Source organism: Aythya marila (genome assembly GCF_965140915.1).
Source record: "Aythya marila genome assembly, chromosome: 1".
In the NCBI taxonomy this organism is placed as follows: domain Eukaryota; kingdom Metazoa; phylum Chordata; class Aves; order Anseriformes; family Anatidae; genus Aythya; species Aythya marila.
The window spans coordinates 137,838,672-137,864,379 of record NC_139042.1 but is presented as its reverse complement, the minus strand read 5'-3'; the positions used below and the strand labels follow the sequence as shown (position 1 = coordinate 137,864,379).

Here is a 25,708-nt window from a genome sequence, read left to right as displayed (position 1 = left end):
TAGGCACTTAAGTTCCATTTACATTTAGTAACTGGAATTAAGTGAGTGAGCGTTCCATTGTAAATGTCTTACAACTTCATTCTTCTCATATGACTAAACATGATTTGAAATATAAAAAAAGAGACTGGCTTATCTCTGGTATCTATGGCTAGGTAAACTAAGAAACAAGTCAGGAACTGCTTCATCTAATCATCCCATGTAGCTACGAGAAGTAAATTATATACTCTGGTAAACTGAAGGAAGCACACCAACTGTGGAAGAGAGGCAAAAGTATGAGAGTGTTTCAACATTAAAATATTTACTATTTCACTGCTGTTCCAGGGACTCAGCCATATACATTTACAATGCTACATAAGTGAATTATAATAGAATAACAATCATAATAGAATAACAATTATAATTATAATTATAATTATAATTATAATTATTATAGTACAGTATATATAGTTTATATATTACATAATTATATTATCTATGAATTTATGATATATTGTTCTAATATTACATCATACATAAGATACAACATATTTATATATTGCATAGCATTGATGTATATGATTATATAACATACAATTATGATATTTATGATGGAGTATTTTTTTATTTTATTTTTTTCCTGAAGGTCTTTATTTACCTTTTCCTGCTACACCAGTACTCTCACTGTTTTCCCAAGGAGTGCTTATATGTCCAGCCTCTATGATGAGTAAGCTCAGAAGTATGTTAGCATGATTCAAGCAATCTTTTACTCCCATTTACCTACAGCAACCCATCATACCACTAATGAGTATATACCAAGTGCAAAGCAGTATTAAATTCTATCATTATGAATCTAGTTTATAACTGATAATAGTTTAAATATACATATCTGACTTACTCTATAGGAGTTTTTATTTATTTAAAATTTTGTGTAAATTGTTAGTGGAAACTAATATTAATGCAAGTTAACTTCCTACCTTTTCTTCCACCCTGAAGACATCTCACTAGTGAAAATTTTGAGATTTAAAATGAATACATTTCACAAAATCATAGAAGTCTCAAGTTGGAACAGAAAAAAATATTTTAACTTTGATCTACTAGATTAGACAAAGTATTATATTGTTTCTTTGCAAAGGAAAGATTCCCTATGTTTTCCAAGTAGAGGAATAGCGTTTTCCTAAATTTGGAATGCCTTTAGACTTCTGTGTGATCTACAGAAAAAAAAAAAAAAAAAAAAAAAAAGAAGTTTCATACATATTTATATTCCCTTCCCTCAGAACTTCACACAGTAAAACTTCAAGTTTTAAAGAAGGTTTGGTTCACATATTAGTGTTAACAAACAAGGAATAAAAATTTCAACCATATCAGACACTTCAGAATACAGTCTGCATTGCAGATTAAGACTAAACAACTTTTAATTAGAACATCATCTAATAATTCACCTCCATATTGGTACAAACAAGGTTTTTCTTTCAGAGAAACCAAGCTAGGTTTTACAAAGGGAAAGTAGGTTAGTTTATAATATTTTATGTCTCTTTACATTAAAAAACCTTCCAATAGACTTTTCATGCTCAAAATTCAGAACATCCTTTGAGCAGTTCTGTTTCTTCTTCCCTAATTGTCTTAAGCCTTTGAACTGGAGAAACTGTACTTATCTTTTTTACATGTATTTCTTAAAGTGAAATTTTGAGAAGTACAGCTTCCCAAAATAATTACTCTGGAACATTCTTATGCCTGGCTTTCACTGCTGTCCACAATTTTATCATGTTTATATCCCCTTCTGGGTACTAATGCTTACAATGAATACAGGACAGTAATACCTTACTAAGAATTTTGTTAGTGTTGTTAGGTTTTTTCTTTTAAATCAATACCTGTAGGAAATGCTGCCCAAGAAATAGCAGGAGACGTAGTCTGCTTTTCACCATTTCCACACTCATAGCTCTCTGCTGCCTACAAACAGGGAAGAAGTGTTATTATTTTCTTACAAAATGCTATATACTCTTATTAAAAAAAATTAAACATATTTATCTACCAAAGTTTCCAGGCATATTTTCCTAGTGTAAAGCAGAACAAGAACTTAAGTTTCTAAACTATTTATTTAACTACTCTGAGCATGCATCTTACTACTTGTCAGAACACTACAGAGAATTGAGTCAAATATAAACCATCTATAAAGCACATATAATAAAGGCCTCAGTTAGAAAGGGAGAAAAACTGTAAACTAGAAAATTGAATATCAGAGAAATTAAACAAATGTAGAAGCACAATAGACCATATATTTGATGTGCATAGAAAAACATGTTTATTACTGAACAAATATAAGTTACATTTAAGAACTGAAATCTAGTTTAAACAGATTTATATAGAGAATATAACATCTACGATTTACGTTTTTTAATGTATTTATCATCCCCTATTTCTGTTCTACACAAGAATAAAATATTACTGAAAGTATGCTACTATTTAATTCAATTTGACATTTTCATGAAGTTATAATTAACAGAAGCACAGGTGTAACACATTTCTTTAAAAGAATACTGCCAAAATTGTTTGTGTAAGTAGTTTAATATCAAAATTAAGTCATCAAAATAACATACCTCAAATCCTCCAAAATCATCATCATCCATCTTTCAAATGGTACTAGAATATAGTTTAAAAAAAAAAAAATAGATTTAAAAGCAAAAACAAAACCACTAAACAGATATATGCTGTCTACTTATAAAATAACAATAAAGATATTGTAAAAACAAAAGTTACAGTGTTAAAGTCAGGTAGAATAAGCTATAGCAGTCAAATCCTAAAAACCATCAGCATGAAGTAATACAGCATTCTGTACTGCAGGAAATTGGGTATATTGCATTGATCAGTTTCATAAGAGAAACATGTTGATTTTATACTATGTTGATTTTTTAACTAGAAATCTAAAGAAATGACTCACATATCATACCTCAATTAAATGACAGATGAGTAAAGACTTTCTTAGATACAACTGCTTCCTAGCTCATCTATGTACTCTTCCTAACATCACCACCTTCTCATTTAGAAAGAAGATTCCATCTTTCATTAATTCTGTCATGGAGATAAGTAGTTATAACAAGTTGCCTGAAATCTTTCAAATTCACAAGTTCAACAAAAGAAAACCTAAAGCAGAATATTTTCTCTCAGAATACGAAGGGCTAGAACTTCAAGCATGGAAGGGCTTTCAAGGGCTAGAACTTAAGAAGCATGTTTTTATTGATCAAGCTAAGTAACAAAACTTTCAATTTTTGAGATGGAATTTGAGAATCTTCAAGGGAAAAGATAAGCACTGTCTATCAATATTGTTGAAGATCTTTTCAAGATAAGAATGTAGCAAATTTTTCTATCATTTTAAGACAGAAAAATAGAAAGAGTTATTTTAAAAGTTGTCTATTGCTCACAAGCTTTGTGGTCAAGAACCCAGAACCTCAATAAATGGTACTGAAACCAAATACAAGCAGGATTTCTGACCATCAGATTCCTAATGATGAATTTTCTTCAGTAGTAATGAATGTGATCCAATTTAATGGAATCAAAATCTACATTGTACTTTGTAGTTCTGTGCTCATGTTAACAAATAAAAGTGTTTTTTTGTTGTTGTTGTTTTCTTTTTGTTTTTTTGAGTTTTAGCCCTGAATTCTGTGGCATTTTGATATATTTATAGTTAAATTGCCATTCCTTTTGCAAAAATGCAGAGTAATTCAGCTAATGAAAGTAACTCAAGATATACATAGCTCTTCATGGAAGTTTATAATAAGTATAAGCTCTTAATAAAAAATCGTAATATATGAATGAAGGACAATCCAAATAAAATTTTTGTAAAGTGTCAAAACATATACAATTTATTTCAGTTAAAATAGATTATGATCTGGAGAAACTTAACACTGTAAAAACATGCTCAAATAGAAGAATTCAAAAGATTTGAAGGACATCTACAAATTAGTGTCAAAAGTGGACACTTACAGTTTATATCCGTTGAGAAACATTACTATAAAAACACTAATTCAAACACACATCTTTCAAATTTTAACAAAATTATTTTCAAGTTCTTATTGGTGAATTTATTAAATCAACACTTAAAATGTGATTAGATAGATCTGGTTAAATTAAAATAGAATATGGTACAATATTCATTTCTGGTTATAAGAAATACTTGGCTTTTTAACAACGGCAAGGGTCTTTGTTTGTTTTTGAGGAAGAACGTTGTTGGGTAGCTAGGCAATCACCAACGATATGGAGTTTAACAAGAGCCACTGCCGGATGCTGCACCTGGGATGGGGCAACCCTGGATATACATGTATGTACAGACTGTGGGATGAGAGACTGTAGAGCGGCTCAGCACAAAGGGACCTGGGGGTTTTGGTCAATGGAAAGTTGAATATGAGTGAGTGTGCCCTGTCAGATAAAAGGGACAACTACATCCTAGGGTGCATTAAGCACAGCATTGCTAACCCATCGAGGGAAGCGATTGTCCCACCCTGCTCTGCACTGGTGTGGCCTCACCTTGAGTACCATGTGCAGTCTTGGGAACCACAATATACAGACATACAACTATTAGAGGGTGCCCAAAGGAGGGCTACAAAAATGGTGAAGGGTCTAGAGGGCAGTCACTTTGTTCAGCCTGGAGAAGAGGAGACTGAGGGGAGACTTCATGCTAGCCCACAGCTCACAAGGGGAAACAGAAGGGCAGGCACAGATCTCTTCTCTCTAGTGACCAGTGACAAGACCTGAGGGAATGGCATGAATCTACATCAAGGAGGTTCAGGTTGGATATTAAAAAAAGGTTCTTAACCAAGAGGATGGTCAGGCACTGGAACAGGCTCCCCATAGAAGTGGCATCAAACCCATCAAGAGTTTGAGAAGCATTTGGACAATTCTCCATATGATAAGACATATGGTCTGATATTTGGGTGGTTCTGTGTGGAGCCAGAGTTGGACTCAATGATCCTTTTGGGTCCCTTCCCACTCAGGCTATTCTGGTTCTCTGATTTTTCCAGAGCTATCACTGGGAGATACTGTCTTTCCAAAAATATGTTACTTCTTGCATAAAAGGGTGCTTTCTGCAAGAAGCAGGAAACAGGATCATTCCAATACTTTAAGAACCACACTGAAAAAAATTAATCAAGCCAACTTTTAGGAGTCTTTCAACCTTGAAAGTACATGTTCATTTAGCTCTAAAAATATTTGAATAATTCATTGCAAGCTTAGCTGATAACAATGCTCAAAGTATCCGCAAATATACCATTTCTCAACTCTACTCCCTATTCTTGTGATGGAAACACAATGCTGGTATTAATAAGCTGCATAACTAGCCTAAGGCTTGACAATGAACTGCAACAGCTTTAGTAGAAGCATTTTTAAAATCAGGCTATTTTAAGATGGGCTATCAAACATTTCCTTTCTCACAGTCTAAGAGCATTATATGCAGCATCAAAATAGGAAAGAATACATTAAGCACTGACAATCTAAAGAAGGATTTTTTTTTTTATAAAAAAAAAACAGCCCACATACTCTTACCATGACTAAATGTGGTCTCTTTAAGTATGCCTGATACTGGAATTAAGTAACTGTGAAATTTGGCAACAAGTAATCAACCTCAAAATTACAGATTCATAGAAATTACGGCTGGAAAAAGCAAAGTAGGTAACACAGCCCAGGCCATTTCCAAAACATTACAGTTCTCCAGTCATGTCCTACAAAGCTTGAGAAGCTCCCCAGAATCACACTCCTGTGAAAAGAAAAAACTTCCCATGGATTACGAAAATGTAAGCCACTTCATTTTCAGTAAAGATTAGATTTTATGACCAGGTTTGTAATCACCAAACGATACAATATTCAAATATACAAAATTAGACCAGAAGGGACCTCAGCAAGTTATCTCATCCAAGCTCCTGCTCAAAGTAGAGCCAACATTGATCAGGTTGTTCAGGGCTTCATTCTCTATGACCGACAGATAACAAAGCATGATTAATGTATTCAAATACAGGTATGTGTATCTGAGATGCTTGCAAGCTTTCCTATACAAAATGCAGCCACCCAAGCTTGACCATCAGCTTAACATATGTCACAAGAACTTTGTGAAATGCACTTACCCAACACACAGACCAAAGTCATGTTTTTATACACAGGAAGATGAGTGGTCTTTCACAAAGAATAACGGAAAAAAAGACCATCTTCCCCTCTCCAGCTGTTAGGAGAAGGACTGTTGTAATCCCACCAGAAATCTCAGTTTTCTTCATATCCAGAAGTGGTAGAGACACCAAACATTAAACAAAGAATGATTCTTCATTCACTTAAAAGTTTACCTTTGATCAGTAGGAATTCAAATTAATCAAGTCCTGATCTATTACCTGATAAATCAAATATGTGTGCTTCAGTAACAAAGATACCGGTAATTTTGCCAGGTACTTTCAACTGGACACATTTACGTAGTCAGTAATTTTGAGTGTCTATCTTACTTGCAGAGTTTTGTACATTTTAAAGAAACAACTTACAGAGCATACTGCTTTTTGTTTTGTCAGAACAGTATGTGTGGAGCTGGCTCAGGGTGGGGCTGCAGCATTTTTACTTCTGGCAAATACAGCTAGTAGTTAACCCCTACCTATGACAACATATCAGTTTTACTCGCCTGTTTTTGCTTACTAAATGACTCATTCAATGTGCTCAATCTAGGACAGTCTTTTCTTCACCGGACATAACACAGACTGCATTATTTGAAGAACAAAACTTTGGCCGAAACTGCAGGCTCCAAAAAGCCTATCCAAAATATGTATGAGAAGCAAAAAAAAAACCAGTCATTTAGAAAGCATAATATACTACATATATACATTTATAAAGCATACATATAGAAAGCATCACAGATGCTGTGACAAAGAGCGGAACAGATGATAAACTAAGTTATTGAAAAACTTCAAACCAGCTCACGTTAACTTCTCCTCACAGCTCTTCTGCAAAAACTCAAGAAGCCCATGGGCAATTTCAAAATGAGAACAACCTCTTTTTCCGCTCTTCTCCTGACCTATACCCATTAGTACTCCACAATAAGCATTAGGGCATCTTAACAACCTAGAGTAGCTACTAAGTCATTTGTTAGAAATTTCTGATTACAGAATATACATATCCCCAAAGGACGCACATCTCCACAAAGACCAAAATATGATTTGAAATTGGAAATTAAAGTAACTTTAGACTATCTGGAAAGTTGTTTGTTTGTTTTAAGAAAATTTTAATTTCTTCCTTCACTCCTGCTTGAGATCTCAACACTCAAAGCAATTTGTTTAATAACACTCAGATCATAATCAGAGCAATGTATTTCATTTACTGTGGACAGGAATTCAGTATGAAGAACAACATAAACATTACCAAAGACCACTGTCAAAACAAACTAAACAAGTGCTACTAGCAGAATTGGCGAGGTGGGTCGTTATTCTGAGGGGTTTGCTCATTCCTCGTTTTAAGGCCAAATTCCTCTGGCATCACTGTCAGGTATCAATCCCTCCTAATCACAGGTTTAACAATGTACTGAAATATAGGTGATTTTTCACTTTTTTCTTCAAAAAGAATGGAACTACAAGATGCAATAATGCTCAATTCTTTAAATCACTGAAGAGTTCAATCCTTTTAGTGCTTTATTTTTGTAATTTCCAATTCTGTAATTTGCCTTATAGCAGTATGTTGTTTGTAATGAAAAGCTTATGCAGATTTTAAAAATAGCTGGATATTCAGTAAAATTGAATGGAAAAAAGTCCTACAAAGATAGCATGATCCATGTGATTAACATTCGCTTAGTTGTTTGTTATTTATTCAATGAAGAGTTCACAACAACATTACAGAAAAATAATTCAGGTTTGTTTTGTTTTGTTTTAAACAGGAAAGCATATTACAGCTCCTACATTCTGCATTAAAATTTCAGTATTTATCATCTGTTTCTAAGAAGCAAAGTATACACTTAACCAGAGGCAAACATCAACAACACCATTTGGAGGACCTAAGACTGGAGTAATATTTATGACCATTATTCAATTTGAAAACTTTGACTGTATTAGTAGTTGCAATAAATGTGATCTTTAAGTAAAAAAGATGTTGGAATTAAAAAAAAAATTACACAAGACTTCCATGAGAAATTCAATGTTTATGCCTAAAGCATAACTAATAAATTAGTTATATAATAATAAATTGGTAATTGTTTCAGAGATACTCAAAATTCTTCTACTATTAAGAAATATGCTATTTCAAGTTGAGTACTCATTACTTTGAACAAGCTACAAGTATTTAATGAGGTATCTAAGTCCCCCTAAGTTCCTGTTCTACTCTGTGCTGGTCCGGCCTCACCTCAAGTACTGTGTGCAGTTCTGGACAACACAGTACAAAAAGGGCATTAAACTGGTGGAAAGTGTCCAGAGGAGGGCGATGAAGGTGGTGAAGGGCCTAGAGGGGAAGACATATGAGGAGCAGCTGAGGTCACTGGGCCTGTTCAGCCTGGAGGAGGCTGAGTGGGGACCTCATCATGGTCTACAACTTCCTTGCGAGGGGGAGCGGAGAGGCAGGAGACCTATTCTCTGTAAACACTAGTGATAGGACCTGTGGGAGTGGTGTTAAGCTGAGGCAGGGGAAGTTTAGGCTGGACATCAGGAAGAGGTTCTTCACCAAGAGGGTGGTCGCACACTGGAACAGGAGTTGGACTTGATGTTGGACACTAATGCACGCAGCATGGGTAACAAACAGGAGGAGCTGGAAGCCATCCTGCAGCAGGCAGGCTACGACTTGGTTGCCATCACGGAGACGTGGTGGGACCACTTTCATGACTGGAGTGATGCAATGACTGGCTATAGGCTCTACAGAAGGGGCAGGCAGCAGAGAAGGGGTGGTGGTGTGGCTCTCTATATTAGAGAGTCTTTTGATGTTGTGGAACTCAAGGCAGGGAATGACAAGGTTGAGTCCCTGTGGGTTAGGGTCGGCAGGAAGGCCAACAAGGCTAGCATCCTGGTCGGGGTCTGCTATAGACCGCCAAAACAGGACGAGGAGATGGATAAGGAGTTCTACAGGCAGCTGACAGAAGTTGCAAAATCATCAGCGCTTGTTCTCGCAGGGGACTTCAACTTCCCTGACATATCCTGGAAACACAACACAGCCCAGAGAAAGCAATCTAGGACATTTCTGGAGAGCGTGAAAGATAGCTTCCTGATGCAGCTGGTTAGTGAGCCTACCAGGGCAAGTGCCCTGCTAGACCTTCTCTTCTCAAACAGAGAAGGACTGGTGGGAGATGCAGTGGTCGGAAGCTGTCTTGGGCAGAGTGACCACGAAATGGTGGAGTTCTCTATTCTTGGCGAGGCCAAGAAGGGGACCAGTAAAACTGCTATATTGGACTTCTGGAGGGCTGACTTTGAGCTGCTCAGGACACTGGTTGGTAGAGTCCCTTGGGAGGCGGTTCTGAAGGGCAGAGGAGTCCAGGAAGGCTGGGCAGTCTTCAGGAAGGAAATCTTAATGGCACAGGAGCCCATTTGCACATCCCCATGTGCCCAAAGACGAGCCAGCATGGAAGAAGACCGGCCTGGCTCAACAGAGTTGCAGCTTGAGCTTAGGAGAAAAGAGAGGGTTTATAATCTTTGGAAAAAAGGGCGGGCCACTGAAGAGGACTACAAGGATGTTGCGAGGCTGTGCAGGGGCAAAATTAGAAAGGCCAAAGCTCATCTGGAGCTCAGACTGGCTACTGCCGTTAAAGACAACAACAAATCTTTTTGCAAATACATCAACACAAAACGGAGGACTAAGGAAAATCTCCATCCTTTACTGGATGCGGGGGGAAACCTTGTTACAAAAGATGAGGAAAAGGCGGAGGTGCTTAATGCCTTCTTTGCCTCAGTCTTTAGCGGCAAGGGCAGTTGTTCTCTGGATACCCAGTACCCTGAGCTGGTGGAAGGGGATGGGGAGCAGAATGTGGCCCTCACTATCCACGAAGAACTGTTTGGCGACCTGCTACGGCACTTGGATGTGTACAAGTTGATGGGGCCGGATGAGATCCACCCGAGGGTACTGAGAGAACTGGCAGAGGAGCTGGCCATGCCGCTTTCCATCGTTTATCAGCAGTCCTGGCGATCGGGAGAGGTCCCAGTGGACTGGCAGCTAGCAAACGTGACACCCAAATGTGAAACCTGATCTCCTTCTATGACAAAGTGACGCGCTTGGTGGATGAGGGAAAGGCTGTGGATGTGGTCTACTTGACTTCAGCAAGACTTTTGACACCGTTTCTCACAGCATTTTCCTCAAGAAACTGGCCACTCGTGGCTTGGACTGGCACACGCTTCGTTGGGTTAGAAACTGGCTGGATAGCTAGGCCCAAATTGTCGTGGTGAATGGAGTCAAATCCAGTTGGACGCTGGTCACTAGTGGCATCCCCCAGGGCTCGGTACTGGGGCCAGTCCTCTTTAGTATCTTTATCAATGATCTGGATGAGGGCACTGAGTGCACCCTCAGTAAGTTTGCAGACGACACTAAGTTAGGTGCGTGTATCGATCTGCTCGAGGGTAGGAAGGCTCTGCAGGAGGATCTGGATAGACTGGACCGATGGGCTGAGGTCCACTGTATGAAGTTCAGCAAGGCCAAGTGCTGGGTCCTGCATCTGGGGCGCAATAACCCCAAGCAGAGCTACAGACTGGGAGGGGAATGGTTGGAAAGCTGCCTGGCAGAGAAGGATCTGGGTGTATTGTTTGATAGTCGGCTGAATATGAGCCAGCAGTGTGCTCAGGTGGCCAAGAAGGCCAACAGCATCCTGGCTTGTATAAGAAGCAGTGTGGCCAGCAGGGCTAGGGAAGTGATTGTCTCCCTGTATTCGGCTCTGGTGAGGCCGCACCTCAAGTACTGTGTTCAGTTTTGGGCCCCTCACTACAAGAAGGACATCGAGGTGCTTGAGCGAGTCCAGAGAAGGGTGATGAAGCTGGTGAAGGGTCTGGAGAACAAGTCCTATGAGGAGCGGCTGAGGGAGCTGGGCTTGTTCAGCCTGGAGAAGAGGAGGCTCAGGGGTGACCTTATTGCTCTCTAGAGGTACCTTAAAGGAGGCTGTAGCGAGGTGGGGGTTGGTCTGTTCTCCCATGTGCCTCGTGACAGGACGAGGGGGAATGGGCTTAAGTTGAGCTAAGGGAGTTTTAGGTTGGATGTTAGGAAGAACTTCCTTACCGAAAGGGTTGTTAGGCATTGGAACAGGCTGCCCAGGGAAGTGGTGGAGTCACCATCCCTGGAGGTCTTTAAAAGATGTTTAGATGTAGAGCTTAGGGATATGGTTTAGTGGAGGACTTATTAGTGTTAGGTCAGAGGTTGGACTCGATGATCTTGAGGTCTCTTCCAACCTAGAAATCCTGTGATTCTGTGATGATCCTTATGGATCCCTTCCCACTCAGGGTAGTCTATGATTCTACGATTCTAAGTCTTCTGGCTGGAATCAAAGGTAAACAGTAGGATGATATTTTAAGAAGAAATACAAGCTTTCTGTCTCTTCAAAAAATGGGAATTCAATTAAATTTCTACCTTTAGAAAGGTAGGAGGGTTTATGCTTCTCAGTTTGATTTTTTTTCCCCTCCCAAGTCTGGTAGCATTTTTAATCACAATAAAAAGGCAAACAGCTTTAAAATTTCCAGAAAAAGAGTTAAGGACTTTGGAAAGTATAGTTTAATATTATTCAAATTAATGATATGCTGCCAAAAGCAAATTAATAGAAAAAACGTATATGCCATAGAAGTACAACACAACTGGAGATCACAGATGCAAGGCTTAATTTTATGCTACATGAGAAAAAATGAAGTCTACTTTTTTTCTCCTTATGGTTGAGCATCTAAATCTCTGTAGTCACACAGACTTGTATCTGTACATGCCAGTTCTCAAAGAATGTTTAGATGTTCAGTCAACAACATTCAGTTGACTGAACATCTAAACATTCTTTGAGAACTGGCATGTACAGATACTGAATTGAAGATGGTAGGCTGAGACTGAAACAAGAGTATTCTGCTCCTTTAATCAAAAGAACTGCCTTTTTATCCTTCAATCAGATGGACAATACCATTCCATACAAAGATGTTCAAGGGCTGTATGTACTACCTTCATCATGAGATAATGAAAAATAGGTATCAACAAAATGCCAATTTAGTCACAGTACGGGATGTAAGAAATATCTACCACCATGAATCAGTTTGCACTTCATCAACGAAAAGCACAATAATACAGCAATTGGTGCCTGGATTTGATCACATGAAAGAGGTATGTCCAATCAGATATTAAAGGAAGAGACTTCAAGGTCATGGGGAAATAAAGAAAAAAGTACACTGTATACAGTGTATCCAGTCCTTTAACTGATTTCTGCTACATTCAAGGGGGCTCAGGGGAAGAACACAACACAGAACATGTCACAGAACTTACTCCCCAGCATTGGCTTAAAACTTTTTTTTTTTTTTTTTTTTTTTTTTTTTTACAAAAAGATAACGAAGTAAGAAATCAGATGCAAAGTCACCTATTTAACAGTAGTAGTTGCTTATATTACAACTGATTCAATTGAAATGTATGTGGCTGTTAAGAAAATATGAGAGCCCATGTAAGATTCTTTTCCACAGCCCAAATGAAGCACAGTTGAATATATTCAAGGAATCATGAAAAAAATTTAGTTTGGGAGTCCTCAGGAGGACACAACCACACCCAAAAGCACATCTACATTAGGCACTACATCATGTTGTTTAAGGCCATATATACAGTCCAGTTTAGAATATCTGCAAGGAGTCTAGTCAAACAAGGTGATGATAGTCAAGCATTAGATGAGACAAACAGAATTTTCTTTTCCTATTCATCTGCTCATCTATTCATTTATCCCAAAGTGTCTCTAGAAGGTTTCAAGACTTAGAACTGAGGACAGCACATTAGGAAATGTTACAGAAGTCAAACACTGATTTGCACAAAATAAGATACGTAAAATAAAACTGAATAACTCAATTTTTTCAATCCACTCCCAGAGTGAATTTAACATTCATAAAAACTTACATAAAAAATCTTTACCCCTTATTTCTTTTCTTGGGATTCAGCTCCAACCTGAAATGTCCAGATCCTGTAAGAAGCAAGTAAGATTCTACGTCATATATACTTCATACCTAACTTCACAACTATTTTTGAAATAATAGTATTTCCACATAATACAGTGCTGTATGGAATAAAGCAGTGGATGCAAATGCTGCAGCAATTATACCAGTTTCCTGCAATAAGAACAACTTATGCCATCTACAAGACTTCTATAACTGCCTTTCCCAATCTTGAACACTTTTAGAAGAAAATAAATCACAGTATAAGATTAAACACCAATACACACACCTTTTGTAAGTATAATAAATCTTCAAAGTTTTTTCAAAAAATTATATACAGTCATAAACGAAAGTTCTTCTTTCCTTGCCTATAGTCCTTAATAAGGAAATTAAAATAAAGATACTGTTCACAAACCATACTCTCATCTGAAAGATACTAAACAATATGAGCAAAAAAATCTCTAATACCTATTATTTATGGAATTTAAGATAATCTGTAGAATCAATGTAACTTTTTTTTAAAGAACTTGTGGGTCCTCATCTTCAGTATACAGCTTGCTTTGTTTTAAACAATGCTTAAAGCAAGAAAAAAAGCAACAAAGTGCAAATTTCAAGTCCATTTAATTACCCTTGATTGATGTAGCTTCACAAAAAAGAAGAAAGTAATAGCTCCACTTTCACACAAAAGAAGCAGCTCTGATAGCTCCCTACAGAGAAGGTAGGCACTGTTTTTATAAATTCACCTAAGACAGGAAGAAAAACATGACAGTCTTGTATGGAAAATCTACTCAAGAACTGGCAATTGCTCATACATAACCCAGAAGAAACTAACATCAGAAAACTAGTAAAATCATGTTCTATGAAAGGTGATCTCTGAAAAGCCATTAAGAAACTTTATTGTACTATACTTTTTACAAATAAGTAATTTATAATGGTATTACGCGAGTGAAAAAGAACAAAAGGAGATAGACTGCAGAAAACTCAGCAGAAAGGGACGTGGGTGTGCCAGCTGACAGCAGGTTCAACACAAGGCAGCAGCGTGTCCTGGCAGCCAAGAGTGCACGCTGCATTTTGGGGTGTATTAAACACAGCATGGCCAGCCAAAAGAGGTGATTCTCTGACTATACCTAGCATTGGTGCAGCTTCATCTTGAATATTGTGTGCAGTTCTGGAATTCACGATATTAAAAGGATGTTAAGGTCCTTGAAAGTGTCTGGAGGAAGGCAACAAAGCTGGTGCGAGGGCTGGCAGGAACGTCCTGCAGGGAGAGGCTGAGGACACTTGGGTTTCCTCGTCTGGAGAAAAGGAGCCGAGAGGTGACCTCACTGCTCCCTGCAGCTCCCTGAGGAGGGGATGTACAGAGGGAGGTGCTGGTCTCTGCTCCCTGGTCACCACTGACAGGATGCGAGGGAACAGCACAAAGCTGTGACAGGGAATGTTTTCAGACTGGATATTAGGAAAAAATTTCTCTGTCAAGTGATCAAACACCGGAAACAGCTTCCTAGAGAGACTGTCAGTGCTCCATGCCTGTCAGTGTTCAAGAGGCATGTTACTAAGAGCATTATCCTAATGCCTTTTTCTTTTTCTTTTTTTTTTTTTTTTTTTGCCTTGAAGTGGTCAGGTAGTTGGACTTGATCTTTGAAGATCCAGTCTTGTTCTAGAATTTAGAAACTAGAACAGTTCAGATGAAAGGGAAGGAAAAAAAAAACGTAGAGGGGAAAACAGAAGTGCAATATTAGAGAGAAACTGCATAACTTTCACTTATTGCTCCTCAACTCATCTATACATATGTAAAACTACCACTAATTGGTGTGCATTTATGTTTGGGAAAGAATTAATAAAAATCAGAACAGAAGTGTTTTCACCTAGATCAATAAAAAGGTGTCAACCCCAGGCCAATGTCTAAAATACTACTCTGCTTGTGCTTCTGAAACAATTGTCGAGTTTTACTCCAGAGTATTTCCTGAGATAGAAATCTACTACATGCACGGACCATTTTTGTCTCTATACCAGACCACTGGCCATGGACCACAGGGGCATTCCATGTTTAACCATACGTACTCAGGACAGCATCATCCAGAAGAAAAGGCTGCAAGTACCACAGTGGTACTTTTAGCACATATTTCAAATTAGAAGGCTGAACACAGAAGATCTGTATAGTCTGTTTTCCAAGTGTTCTGGTCACTGAGATCTATGGTCATGAAAAACAAACAAACAAACAAACAACAAAAAAAACCCTCTCTATCAAGACAAAGACGGACTTAATTCTTCCAGAGGGTTACCTCTTGACATAAGCAGTTTTAGTAACACTTACTTTTTCACTGAGGATTTTACCTGCCCATGAATCTTCATCAGTTTCTCCCAATTTTTAGAATGTACTCTGTAAAATAATACCGACTTTTTCATTCTAGGTATCCAAAGATGAGTTCAAAGCAAGACCATTTTAACTCCAGCAGAAGTATCATATAAATACAGCTCCAGAATCAACAGATACTTTCTCAGAAGACTGAATTCTAACAGCTTAAGATGTTATGGAAAGTCCTTCCAAGGTTTCCAGTCTTCATCATAATTGATTTCTTGTGACCAGATCACAGAAGAAAATAGTTTTTTTTGTTTCATTATATAAAAAAAGAATCACACAGTTTACTAATTTTAAATTTTCTTTAGTATCTCTCTAAAAACTTTCTCCATCACAAATATCTTTTCATTTAAAAGACCAAAGCATGCACCAAGTTATACAGACTCCTATGACAATTTTGACAAAGCTGATATAATGAAAACCTGTTGTGCTGTCTAGAAAAGCCACCCTCAAAATCTCAAAAATAGTTAGAATTAAATAGCAGTTTGAATTAAACATTTCTCTTATGTACAGCCAGCCATATACCTATAATTAATCAAAATCAAGTCCAGAGCAACAACCTGTGTGACCCTGATTCAGACTGCTGCTACTCAGGAGCCCTGGAAATATATTTGTATTCAACAAATAGCTAAGAGAAGTATGACTTGTCACCCACTAACTAGTTAATGAAGATCAGTGAGTAATTGCCCTGAAAATGCTGGAGCAAAGTGACCACAGTAGGCTTTAATAACTCTCACGTTTAAAGTACTCTTACTGCACTAGGGACCATAAAGTTGGAGACAATCCTCTTAAAAGCCAGACTGTTCTCAGACTTACACACGGACAAGACAAGATGCACAGGATAAAGTCAGAATACTGAGTTTTGACCAGATATTGGAAAGTGTTGCCCACAGACGTTGTAGACATTCCATCCCTGAAAATACTCAGACTTGAACTATACAAGCCTCTGAGCAACCTACTCTAGTTTATCTTTCTTTAAGCAGAGTCCTAGAGTAGAAAACCTCCAGACTTCCCTTCCACCCAAGGTCCATGATTCAATGCTTTAAATTTTATTCAGAATAATATAGTAAAATAACAACAATAACATTTATAACCTCTAGAATCATAGAAGTAGAGACCAAAGAAGTGAATCCACCCTTGAGATCATTCTCCAGTTAAATTATACTACTGATATAACTACCAACTTCTGTTTAAGGTCATTTTAGAATTGAATTTGCTAACAAACCAACTTCCAGAGAGAAGCAGGAAACAGAAAGTACCTCTAGAAGTCTTCACTACCAAAGGGGGAGCAAAAGTACCAAAATCGCAGTGAAATATTTTCATCATGGATTCCAAAAAAGTCACAAGTGAACCTCTTTGCTAAGAGATGTAGCTTGAAGAAGGCTGAGGTGATGTTAACATGAAAAGAAGTTTACAAGAAGAATTTGTTCTCTGTCAGTAATAGAAAGCAGTTATCGATTAATTTGCGTTGCTCAAAATCCTTCAAAAAAATCATTAAATTTCATGACTCAACTGTGAATATGGTAAGACATTTACAAATTGCAATACCTTTTTTTTTTTTTTTTTTTTTTTCCATAAAGAGAGAGAATGGCTTTTTGAGTCAGTTTAAGATTTAGGAATCTCTATCTTTATCTTCATCTTGGTCTTGACAGATACAGTGCTTTGTTATTTCATGCTTCTTTCTCAAAAGAATAGAGAGGTATCAATTCCAGACAGGAAATAGTTTATGCAACAGGACACTCCAATTATATGCTTACATGAATAAGCAATTTACAAAAAGTAACACAGTATTTTTTACTTGAAAGGAAAGAAATAAATGGTACAAAAATATCCACTGTTGAGAGTTTTGGAATGCTAAGACATACAGTGGTCTTTCTTTTATAGCCTATGTAGGATAAATTTAAGAAATTGAGGTTTAAGAGTAAAATAGAATCGTCATATGTATTTCAAATGCATTTCCACTTAAAAATTTTAAATTTCAACAACTTAGATTAATAACGGAAATACCTGTGCCTCTGTTCTTTTAACATCCATCATTCCTGAATATCAAACCTTTTTACTAGCAAATCACTGTAATGTATTTTTATAAGAAGCTAGAGAGAGGTGTTTATATGAAGAAGGGAGAAGCTTTCCAGGAGTAAAAACTAGAGAACAAAGCAAAATTCAATTCAGCATAGTAAAACTTACTCTGAATTCAGTATATGAGAGTTCCAATACAATCTTAGTTCCAATACAATCTTAGTAACTGAGCATCACAGAAACAATTTAATATGACATGTCAAACAAAACTGTAAATCTATGAATATATGGATTTCTACACATCCTTATGACCATAAGGATGTGTAGAAACATGTACAAATGACTATCATTAATGCTAACTAAAAAAGAATTCAGTTCTAATTCTTAAATATTAAAAGAAAATATATGCTTGAAATAATTAGAAAAATAAGTTGGAATGAAGAATTGGCTTGCCTGGCTCAAAATGTGGCTGGATTACCCCCACCCCTTCTTGTTTTTAACTCAGTGTTACTTCAACTGAAAAAAATAAAAAAAATAAAAAAAAATAAAAAACAGGAGCTTAAAAGTTCAGTAGGTCACCTTGATATGTAGTTAAAGACAGCTTTTCTCTTCATTAAAAATGAAAAAGGTCAAATAAAAGAATTAGTAAAGAATGATTAAATACATGTATTATGAAAGGAATATTGTTTTTCTTTAACTTCTGTAGAGTTTGTGACAACAAAGTGTCAAAGTTTAGAAAATGTTATTCCATTTTTGTTAGAAAAGCCAATAGATAACCATGAACATATGCAAGAAAGCCACTAATATACACTATCATACAAAACAGGATTCAATATAAATTATACTAAAAAATAAATAGCAATTCTTTTTTATTAGTGTATGTCTCTTAATGCACACTTTTCCAATTAAATTCCTCCCTTCATCTTTCTCCAAACCCTGGAAGTACAGTCCTTCTCAGAGGGACACAGTACTTACCAATTTGAGACAAGGTACGAACCTACTTCTCCACCACTAGATGATCAAATTATCAAAAAGACTACAGATTATGTCTCAGATTTTAAAGATTTAGGAATTTCACATGCCTCAGTTGCTAGTCTTGAAGTAGAACACTTAAAAAAAAATCATATTCTTTTTTTCCTTCCAACCACCTACTGGAAATTCAGATTATGTAACAACATAAATTGAGGTAACCCAAACACTTAAAAAAAAAAAAAAAAAAAAGTCCAGTCATTTTGCAAACTTTTAATCCTTTGTTTTTCAAGTTCTGGATATACTGTTAAAAGCAGAAAAGAACAGGCATCACTCCCTTCCACATGAAAAGAAAATTGCATCATCATTGTACCTTTCCCCCTTTACTAACACTTGAAAAGACGACTTGTTGACTTTTTGTTCACACATCAAACAGATGAATATGGCTTTTCATAATCTCCTAAAGAGAGGGTTCAATTCACATACAAGCAAGTGAAGATGTGAATTCATTTTCATATGACTCTCATGAGGCAAACTGGAAAGGTTTCACATTGCCCAGCTCTCAATTCCTTAACAACAAAAATGCTGATTTGCTTTCCAACAGAAAACATTGCTTCCAGATAACATGCACATGATCTGTCCTTGTTGTTTCTTCTTTTCTTGGCATACTCCTAAGCATGTAACACAGTACTTTTGTCACATGACTTTTCACCAAATGAATATTATGATATGTTCTCTGTTACAGTCAATAAAAGTATATTTACCTCATGGAACAGGTTGATTACTACTTATTTGATTAGGCCCCATAAAATCATTTAAAAATATAGTAGTAGGATTACACCCTTTACAATATGATGTGGAAGCTGAGAGCAGAGATCACAAATCAAGCCAAAATGGAAATAGGATTAGGGCTCAATACTTCTTTTCTTTTTCTCTCAGAGCATGGTACTTCAAAGTATTGTCTAAGTTGATACTTTATACCTAGTAAGCATTTCTAGAATGCAACCTTCTCCAGTCCCAAAGTTTTTGATAAAGGCACTACTGTGCCCATTTCAGAACAAGAAACACATTTTTTTTGAAAGGTCCCATACTCAGCAAGTCACCAGACTATTTAAGTAATTTAAGTATCAAGTATGTGATGAGGGCGTTGATATCAAGAATACACGTATAACTCATCAGTTAACAATTAAACAAATAATTTCCTAAAACAGACAGACAAGATATCAGCCAGATTCTCCACCATCCTATAACCCATTCACTTTTGTCTCCTAGCCTACAAAGCTAGACAAGCAGCATGGTAGGCATGCCCTAGGAGTGCAACCCAACACATTTCTTTTCCAAGATCCACATAACTCCTCCTCAATTCTGTTAACAGAAAAGTTCTTATTGCACAGGGAAAAAGTCATCATACAACACGTATTAACAAGCAGATCCTTCCGTAATATCATTGCAAAAAAACGTATCAATAAATAGACAGTAATCACCTTCAAAGTCATAGAATATCCCGAGTTGGAAGAGACCCATAAGGATCATTGAGTGCAACTCCTGGCTCCACGCAGGTCTACCCAAAAATTCAGACCATGTGACTAAGTGCACAGTCCAAACACTTCTTAATTCCAACAAGCTTGGTGCAGTGACTAGATCCCTGGGTAGCCTGTTCCAGTGTGCAACAACCCTCTCAGTGAAGATCCTCTTCCTGCTGTCCAGCCTAAACCTCCCTTGCCTCAGCTTGACACCAATACTGCGGGTCCTATCACTGGTGGTTAAGGTCGGTGACTGCCCCTCCACTCCCCCTCACAAGGAAGCAGGAAAAAAATATGATGTGCGTTGGCCGGGAATCGAACCCGGGTCAACTGCTTGGAAGGCAGCTATGCTCACCACTATACCACCAACGCCTCTCCTTGTACTGTTCTGCAACTAACTTCTACAGCACTTCTGTTACCAGCAATGGTGGCATCATAACATTAGAGGAGCCAGGATCTCCATTCCCTACATTACACTAGCATGCACATACATGAAAAATGGATAATTCATAAAACATATACTGCCTCACAGCTACAGTATAGAATAAATTGGATGCACAAAGTTTATAATGCAGCCAAGGCTCCATTCATAACAGTGGGATTAATTCAGAATGTTCCACATCTTCCCAGCCTAAGAAAGAATAGCTGTTCTTTCTCCTATGCAATCATTTTAGGTCACAATTTTGTGTATCCTTCAAAACCTTTGTTAAACTGGAAATGAATGCATGCTCTTGAAAATAAAGGCATTACCTCGGATATTTGTTCTAAGATACTAAGCTGCCATGCACACAACATACAAGAAAAAGATGAAGACAACAAGCTCAAGTGGTCATTTATTTTCATGAACTATTTAAAGTTAACAAGTATCTTACATATTCACAAGTAAATTATATGCAAGTTTATTCTATACATATATATTCAGCTTAATAGCTTTTGAAGTGGGCACTACTTAAAGAAAACTACTGAAACTTATCCAAAAATTGCTAAGCAGAAGCCAGCCTAGTAACACTGACATAGAAATAGACATAGAAATTCATGTTCGAAAGAGTAAACTATATATAGTGGTATGTTTTAACTTCATCAATTAGTGGGCAAATATATTATCTTTAGTCAGCAAATTTTCCAGAAAAAATTCTTGTTTCACTAAAGTCAGCTTGAATATCTGAACAATAATCATTAATATCCTATACTAACATTCAATAATAATAAATGTATTTGAAAATTAAAAGTTTCAGATAGTTACTATAATTTTCTGCAGAGACTTTTGCAACAACTTTATGTAAAGAAAATGAATTTTCTAGAACACCATATTGCTCTAAAAAGTTAACAAAAAACAAAACTACTTTCTTTAACATTTTACTCCTTATCAGTGAAACACTTATTTTTTAATAAAAATTGTCACTTATTATCTAGGCTTCTAGACATAGACACTGTAATCTATCTATTTTACACTTTAAGAAAATATATGTATGAACAATTTAAGCATAGCTGATACCTGATGATCCTTCAAAATAAGAACATGTTAATGCTGTTTTTTCCTTTTTTTTAAAAAAAAAAAAAAAAAAAAGAAAAATCGCTTGGGTGTCTAACTGGATAAATTAACTTCTTTAATCCATCTTAAAGTGATACATTAAAATAAAACGAAAGATCAGTATCTCTACATTTTTTGAATACTTTTTAAAAAGATTTTTACTGTAAGCTCATTGTCTAACAGTTTTATCTTGGCCCCTTTCAAATGTGACTGACGTAAAACTGTATGCTGAAAATATAAAGCCTTTACATATTTATTCTTTCAATGATAATTAAAAAACATTTTGTCTGTTCAACTGTGCACGTACCACTGGGGCAATATATGTGCATGTTTGGAGGGGAGTGAGGAGGTGGGCAGAGGTTGTATTCAGGGCACACAGACAATTTGAATGTAATAGTTTTCAAAAATAGATCTGAGATTTTCAAGCACGTTAATTCCTGTCTCATCTCATTTTAAAGGAAACATGTTTCTTGTACCAGTACTTGCCTTTTTCACCCCAACAAAGGACAAGCCAGGCCTTTTGATAGCCAATAAAAGCAGTTCATGCATGTCTATCACCCATGCACCTCATCAAATCTCATATACCTTCAGGATAGTTAGATAGCTAGATTACATAACTTAATAATGAAAAAGTATTCAGAAAAATCCTATTTTTTTTTTCTAATCTTCTAATAATAAAACGAATCTGATCATGGAGTTTCAGTGTCTCATCTTGCCATGCACCATATTCATATTACATTTCTGTATGCATCATTTTTGAATGGGCTGTAACTTTTAAACAAAAGTATTTCTACATTCATTTTCTGAGATCCTTTCTGCAGTTATTTTACAACATTACTAAATTAGCTCTAGCCAAGTCTTGAAGAAAACGTCCAGAAAAAAAAAAAAGGCGTAAATGAAATTATTTAAAGTTTCCCACATAACAGACAGAAACAGGACAAAAACTTAAACACTCATCAGCAGCACGTATCGCAGGGCTTCACTGGTAACCAGCACTTCAAACTTCAAACTGTGTGTGATTTCCCTTTAATCTATAGTCAGTCATGCCCAGATACCAATTTTTTTTGCTTCAGCAGCTTACAAAACCGTATGCAAGTCAACTATGGCACGTATATCACATGGAAAAGTCTTTAGAAACTCTACATTATTTCCATTTCAGAAGTTGCACCCATGGAAAGTCCTGTTAAAAGCTTAACTGGCAAGTGTATACTAGAATATTTCATTTTCCATCTAAAACTACACTGGATTCCAATCCTCAGAGACAGGATTTCCAGTTTATTTCTCTCTATACACACGTACTGAACTCATGTACTGTAACACAGGAAAGTGTTTTTAAAGTTTTGAAAAAAAAAAAAAAAAAAAAAAAAAAAGGATAAGCCTAGTGCAAAGAAGTTGACTGTAGGTCTCTGTTCCTCAGAAACTTTAAAAAAAAAAAAACAAAACTGTTCTATGCTCAGCAATAAATAAAATGCATAAGAGAACATAAGGCATATTTAACATAAAAGCATATTAAAATTTAAAGTAACGCAACTCCAGCCTTCCCTCAAACCCCACCTCAAGATAAATGAAATCAATCCTAGCAGTGCATTTTGGCAAACATTTCATGAGGAAAAATTCAACTGGAAAGAACTATGAGACCAAGTTTTGACAACAGTACACAGAATTTTGCGTATCTTTTACCTACACTCACAGTATTCAAATACCTTAAAGAGACACAAAATGACTTCAAAACAGTTGATATGATACTGTATTTATTTGCAAGCTAACAGAAACCTTTTCACAGTACTAGATAACACATTTCAAATAAATCGAGCTACAATCAACATTTTCCTAAATTGATATGTACTTATTGGTATCTCCCCATTCTATGCAGACTTCAGCTGCAATTAAAATATTGAAAACAGATTTGCTCTTATTCTTCTCCCTACAATTTATTGTGGTCAAATTTAATTGAGAGTCAAATAATTCTTATGATTAAAATAAAAGTAGGCTCTTGCCTCAGCAGCATGGTTCAACACCTCATTTGCCAAACAGTAAATTCCTTAATCTGACGTAGCTAAGGACTCATTGTCACATCACTAAATAACCTCTAGAATAATCACTAAACAACATCTAGGTGGTGGAAACCCCCTCAGAGATTTTTCAGAAATATTAACAGAAAAGCACTGCCACTGCTATTCATCCTTGTGGAAAAAGCTATTTTTTGATGGTATAGAGAAGCATTAACCACTACTATTTTCATGTCTCCTATTTGAAGCTAAAATTAGTTTGGTCCCTCAATTATCTGCAACAGCCTAGAATCACAAAAGCCACTTCCAAGCCTTTGGTATTTTTCAAATCTTCAAATTTCATTTTCATGCATCATAAGAAGCTTAACTTAATTAATCAACCTCATCTATCACTGTTACTACCTACTCTCTCACACACAGTAATTCACAAAGATAACACTAACATCCAAATTCACTGTTCTGATCTAGGCGGTGCTCTGAATATAAATCTCAGCAACTATTATAGCAGATGATGTCTTCTAATAAATATCTCCTCATAAGCATTCATCTCTTAACACCTAAAAACTTTATATATCACTCAGTATGAGTGTCTTTTAAAAATGAGCTACACCTGTTGTGGCACAGCCTTCATGTGACTTTCAATGGCCTGTGATCAAACACCTACAGGAAGCAGCTGATGAAGCATGATACACAGTAACTTATATTAGTTATGCTGTTTTTCACAGGTTATTAATGACCGTATCCTGCAGATAACACATCTGACTAACAGAAGCAGGCCACTACATGCCTGCCTATCGCTGCCCAACACACACAAGCATGCATGTTTAATCAGCCACCTTTCACTCCCTTCTTCTACTGCAGGGGACAGTTGGAAAAATAAAGCCCACATATTCAGCCTGAGTACATACAACTGAAACAGGATGTGATGCTCACCCCTTGGGCAAACTCCTGAGAGAAAGACAGCATGAGAAAAAGCCACAACTGCAGCAGTGACACTACCTGTTGACCACTTTCCTTCTGTCCAGGCTGACCAGTAGCCTAACATCACAACAAAGAATCTGCTGCCAGACTCAGCAGAGACACATGTTGCTAAAGACACTGACAGGCTCTTGCACAAACCATTGGGAAACTTCTCAATTTGTGAAATATAACATGCAAAAAGGGTTGTAAGGTGTACTACTCAAAAGTTTTTGACTTCATTCCCCCTCTGCTACTGACCTTGGTCATTAGTTACCTATTTCTGCCGGTAGCAGTTTTGTTTTCCAGAAGGTCTGTATTATCATTCAATGCATCTAGATTCCTAGGCTTTATTATTACTGAGAAAACAACAAGCATAACATTAGGATAGTTTTCTGACACCTGCTTCCCCCCTAACTTTGCACACAATATGACACAAACTTCAACAATGTATCAGTGGAACAAAGATCTGTCTTGTCTTCAGTGATTCCACTTGAACATAATCCCTAGGAAAGGAGGCGAAAAAAATATTTACAACATTCTGATTTTAAAGCATGTAAGGTTGTTATAGAAAGTCCCTTCGTAATCTTGTATACTGAGTTCAAATTGTTTCTGAAGTTGCCACAATGGGTTGCTACATTCTGCTTCTCAAATGAAGATGAATTACTTTTTTATTAAAAATAAATAAATAGATTGCTTTCAGAGTAGGTTAAACAACCTGTTTTGCTCTGCATTTAAATAGAGCAGGGCATTAAATTCATTTTCTGCATTTGAGTTAAGAGTAGCCACTATTTACTGAAATGGAAGACTTCTAAAGAGCAGAAAGACATAAATCAAATTTCAAAGGGACACCAACTGTCCTTTTAACTTTAACTGACCACCAAAGACCACGCAGTGTATTTTTCCCTTACCTCATACTTATGTCTGAGAACCCAGGATTCTTATCTTTTTTTTCCTTTACAAAAAAAAAAAAAAAAAAAAAAAAAAAAAAAAAAGTCATCCTCCTTTTTTGTTGTTAGAATATAAAAGCAACTGAAACTCCTAAATTCTACATCAGGTGTACCTGGAGTTCTTCAACAAAACAAGAATGTCACTGGCCACATCACAGATCAAACTCTTTCTTTCCAGTTTCTTATGGCTTACGATACAGTAATCACAAATCTTAATGTGGACAGAGAATACAAAATGACTTGCAAAGATATCAGGTAAAAAGTAATGCCTTTTTGAAATCCAGGCAGATTTTTTTTTATTATTATTAAAAAATAAAATTTTACAGTGAAAAAATTAAATACAAG

At 36.4% G+C, this 25,708-nt stretch overlaps 1 protein-coding gene across 1 annotated transcript in view; it reads right to left on the bottom strand.

The window, feature by feature from the left end:
- The window catches only part of CCDC91 (coiled-coil domain containing 91), a 164,766-nt gene that overhangs the window by 131,040 nt on the left and 8,018 nt on the right, over positions 1 to 25,708 (bottom strand). The window contains exons 2-4 of the mRNA XM_082751909.1: positions 13,012 to 13,075; positions 2,574 to 2,616; positions 1,848 to 1,926 (exon numbers count right to left, since the gene is read on the bottom strand). Coding sequence (XP_082608035.1) covers positions 1,848 to 1,926; positions 2,574 to 2,603 — 109 coding nt within the window. The 5' untranslated portion in view covers positions 2,604 to 2,616; positions 13,012 to 13,075. The remainder of the gene's footprint in view (positions 1 to 1,847; positions 1,927 to 2,573; positions 2,617 to 13,011; positions 13,076 to 25,708) is intronic.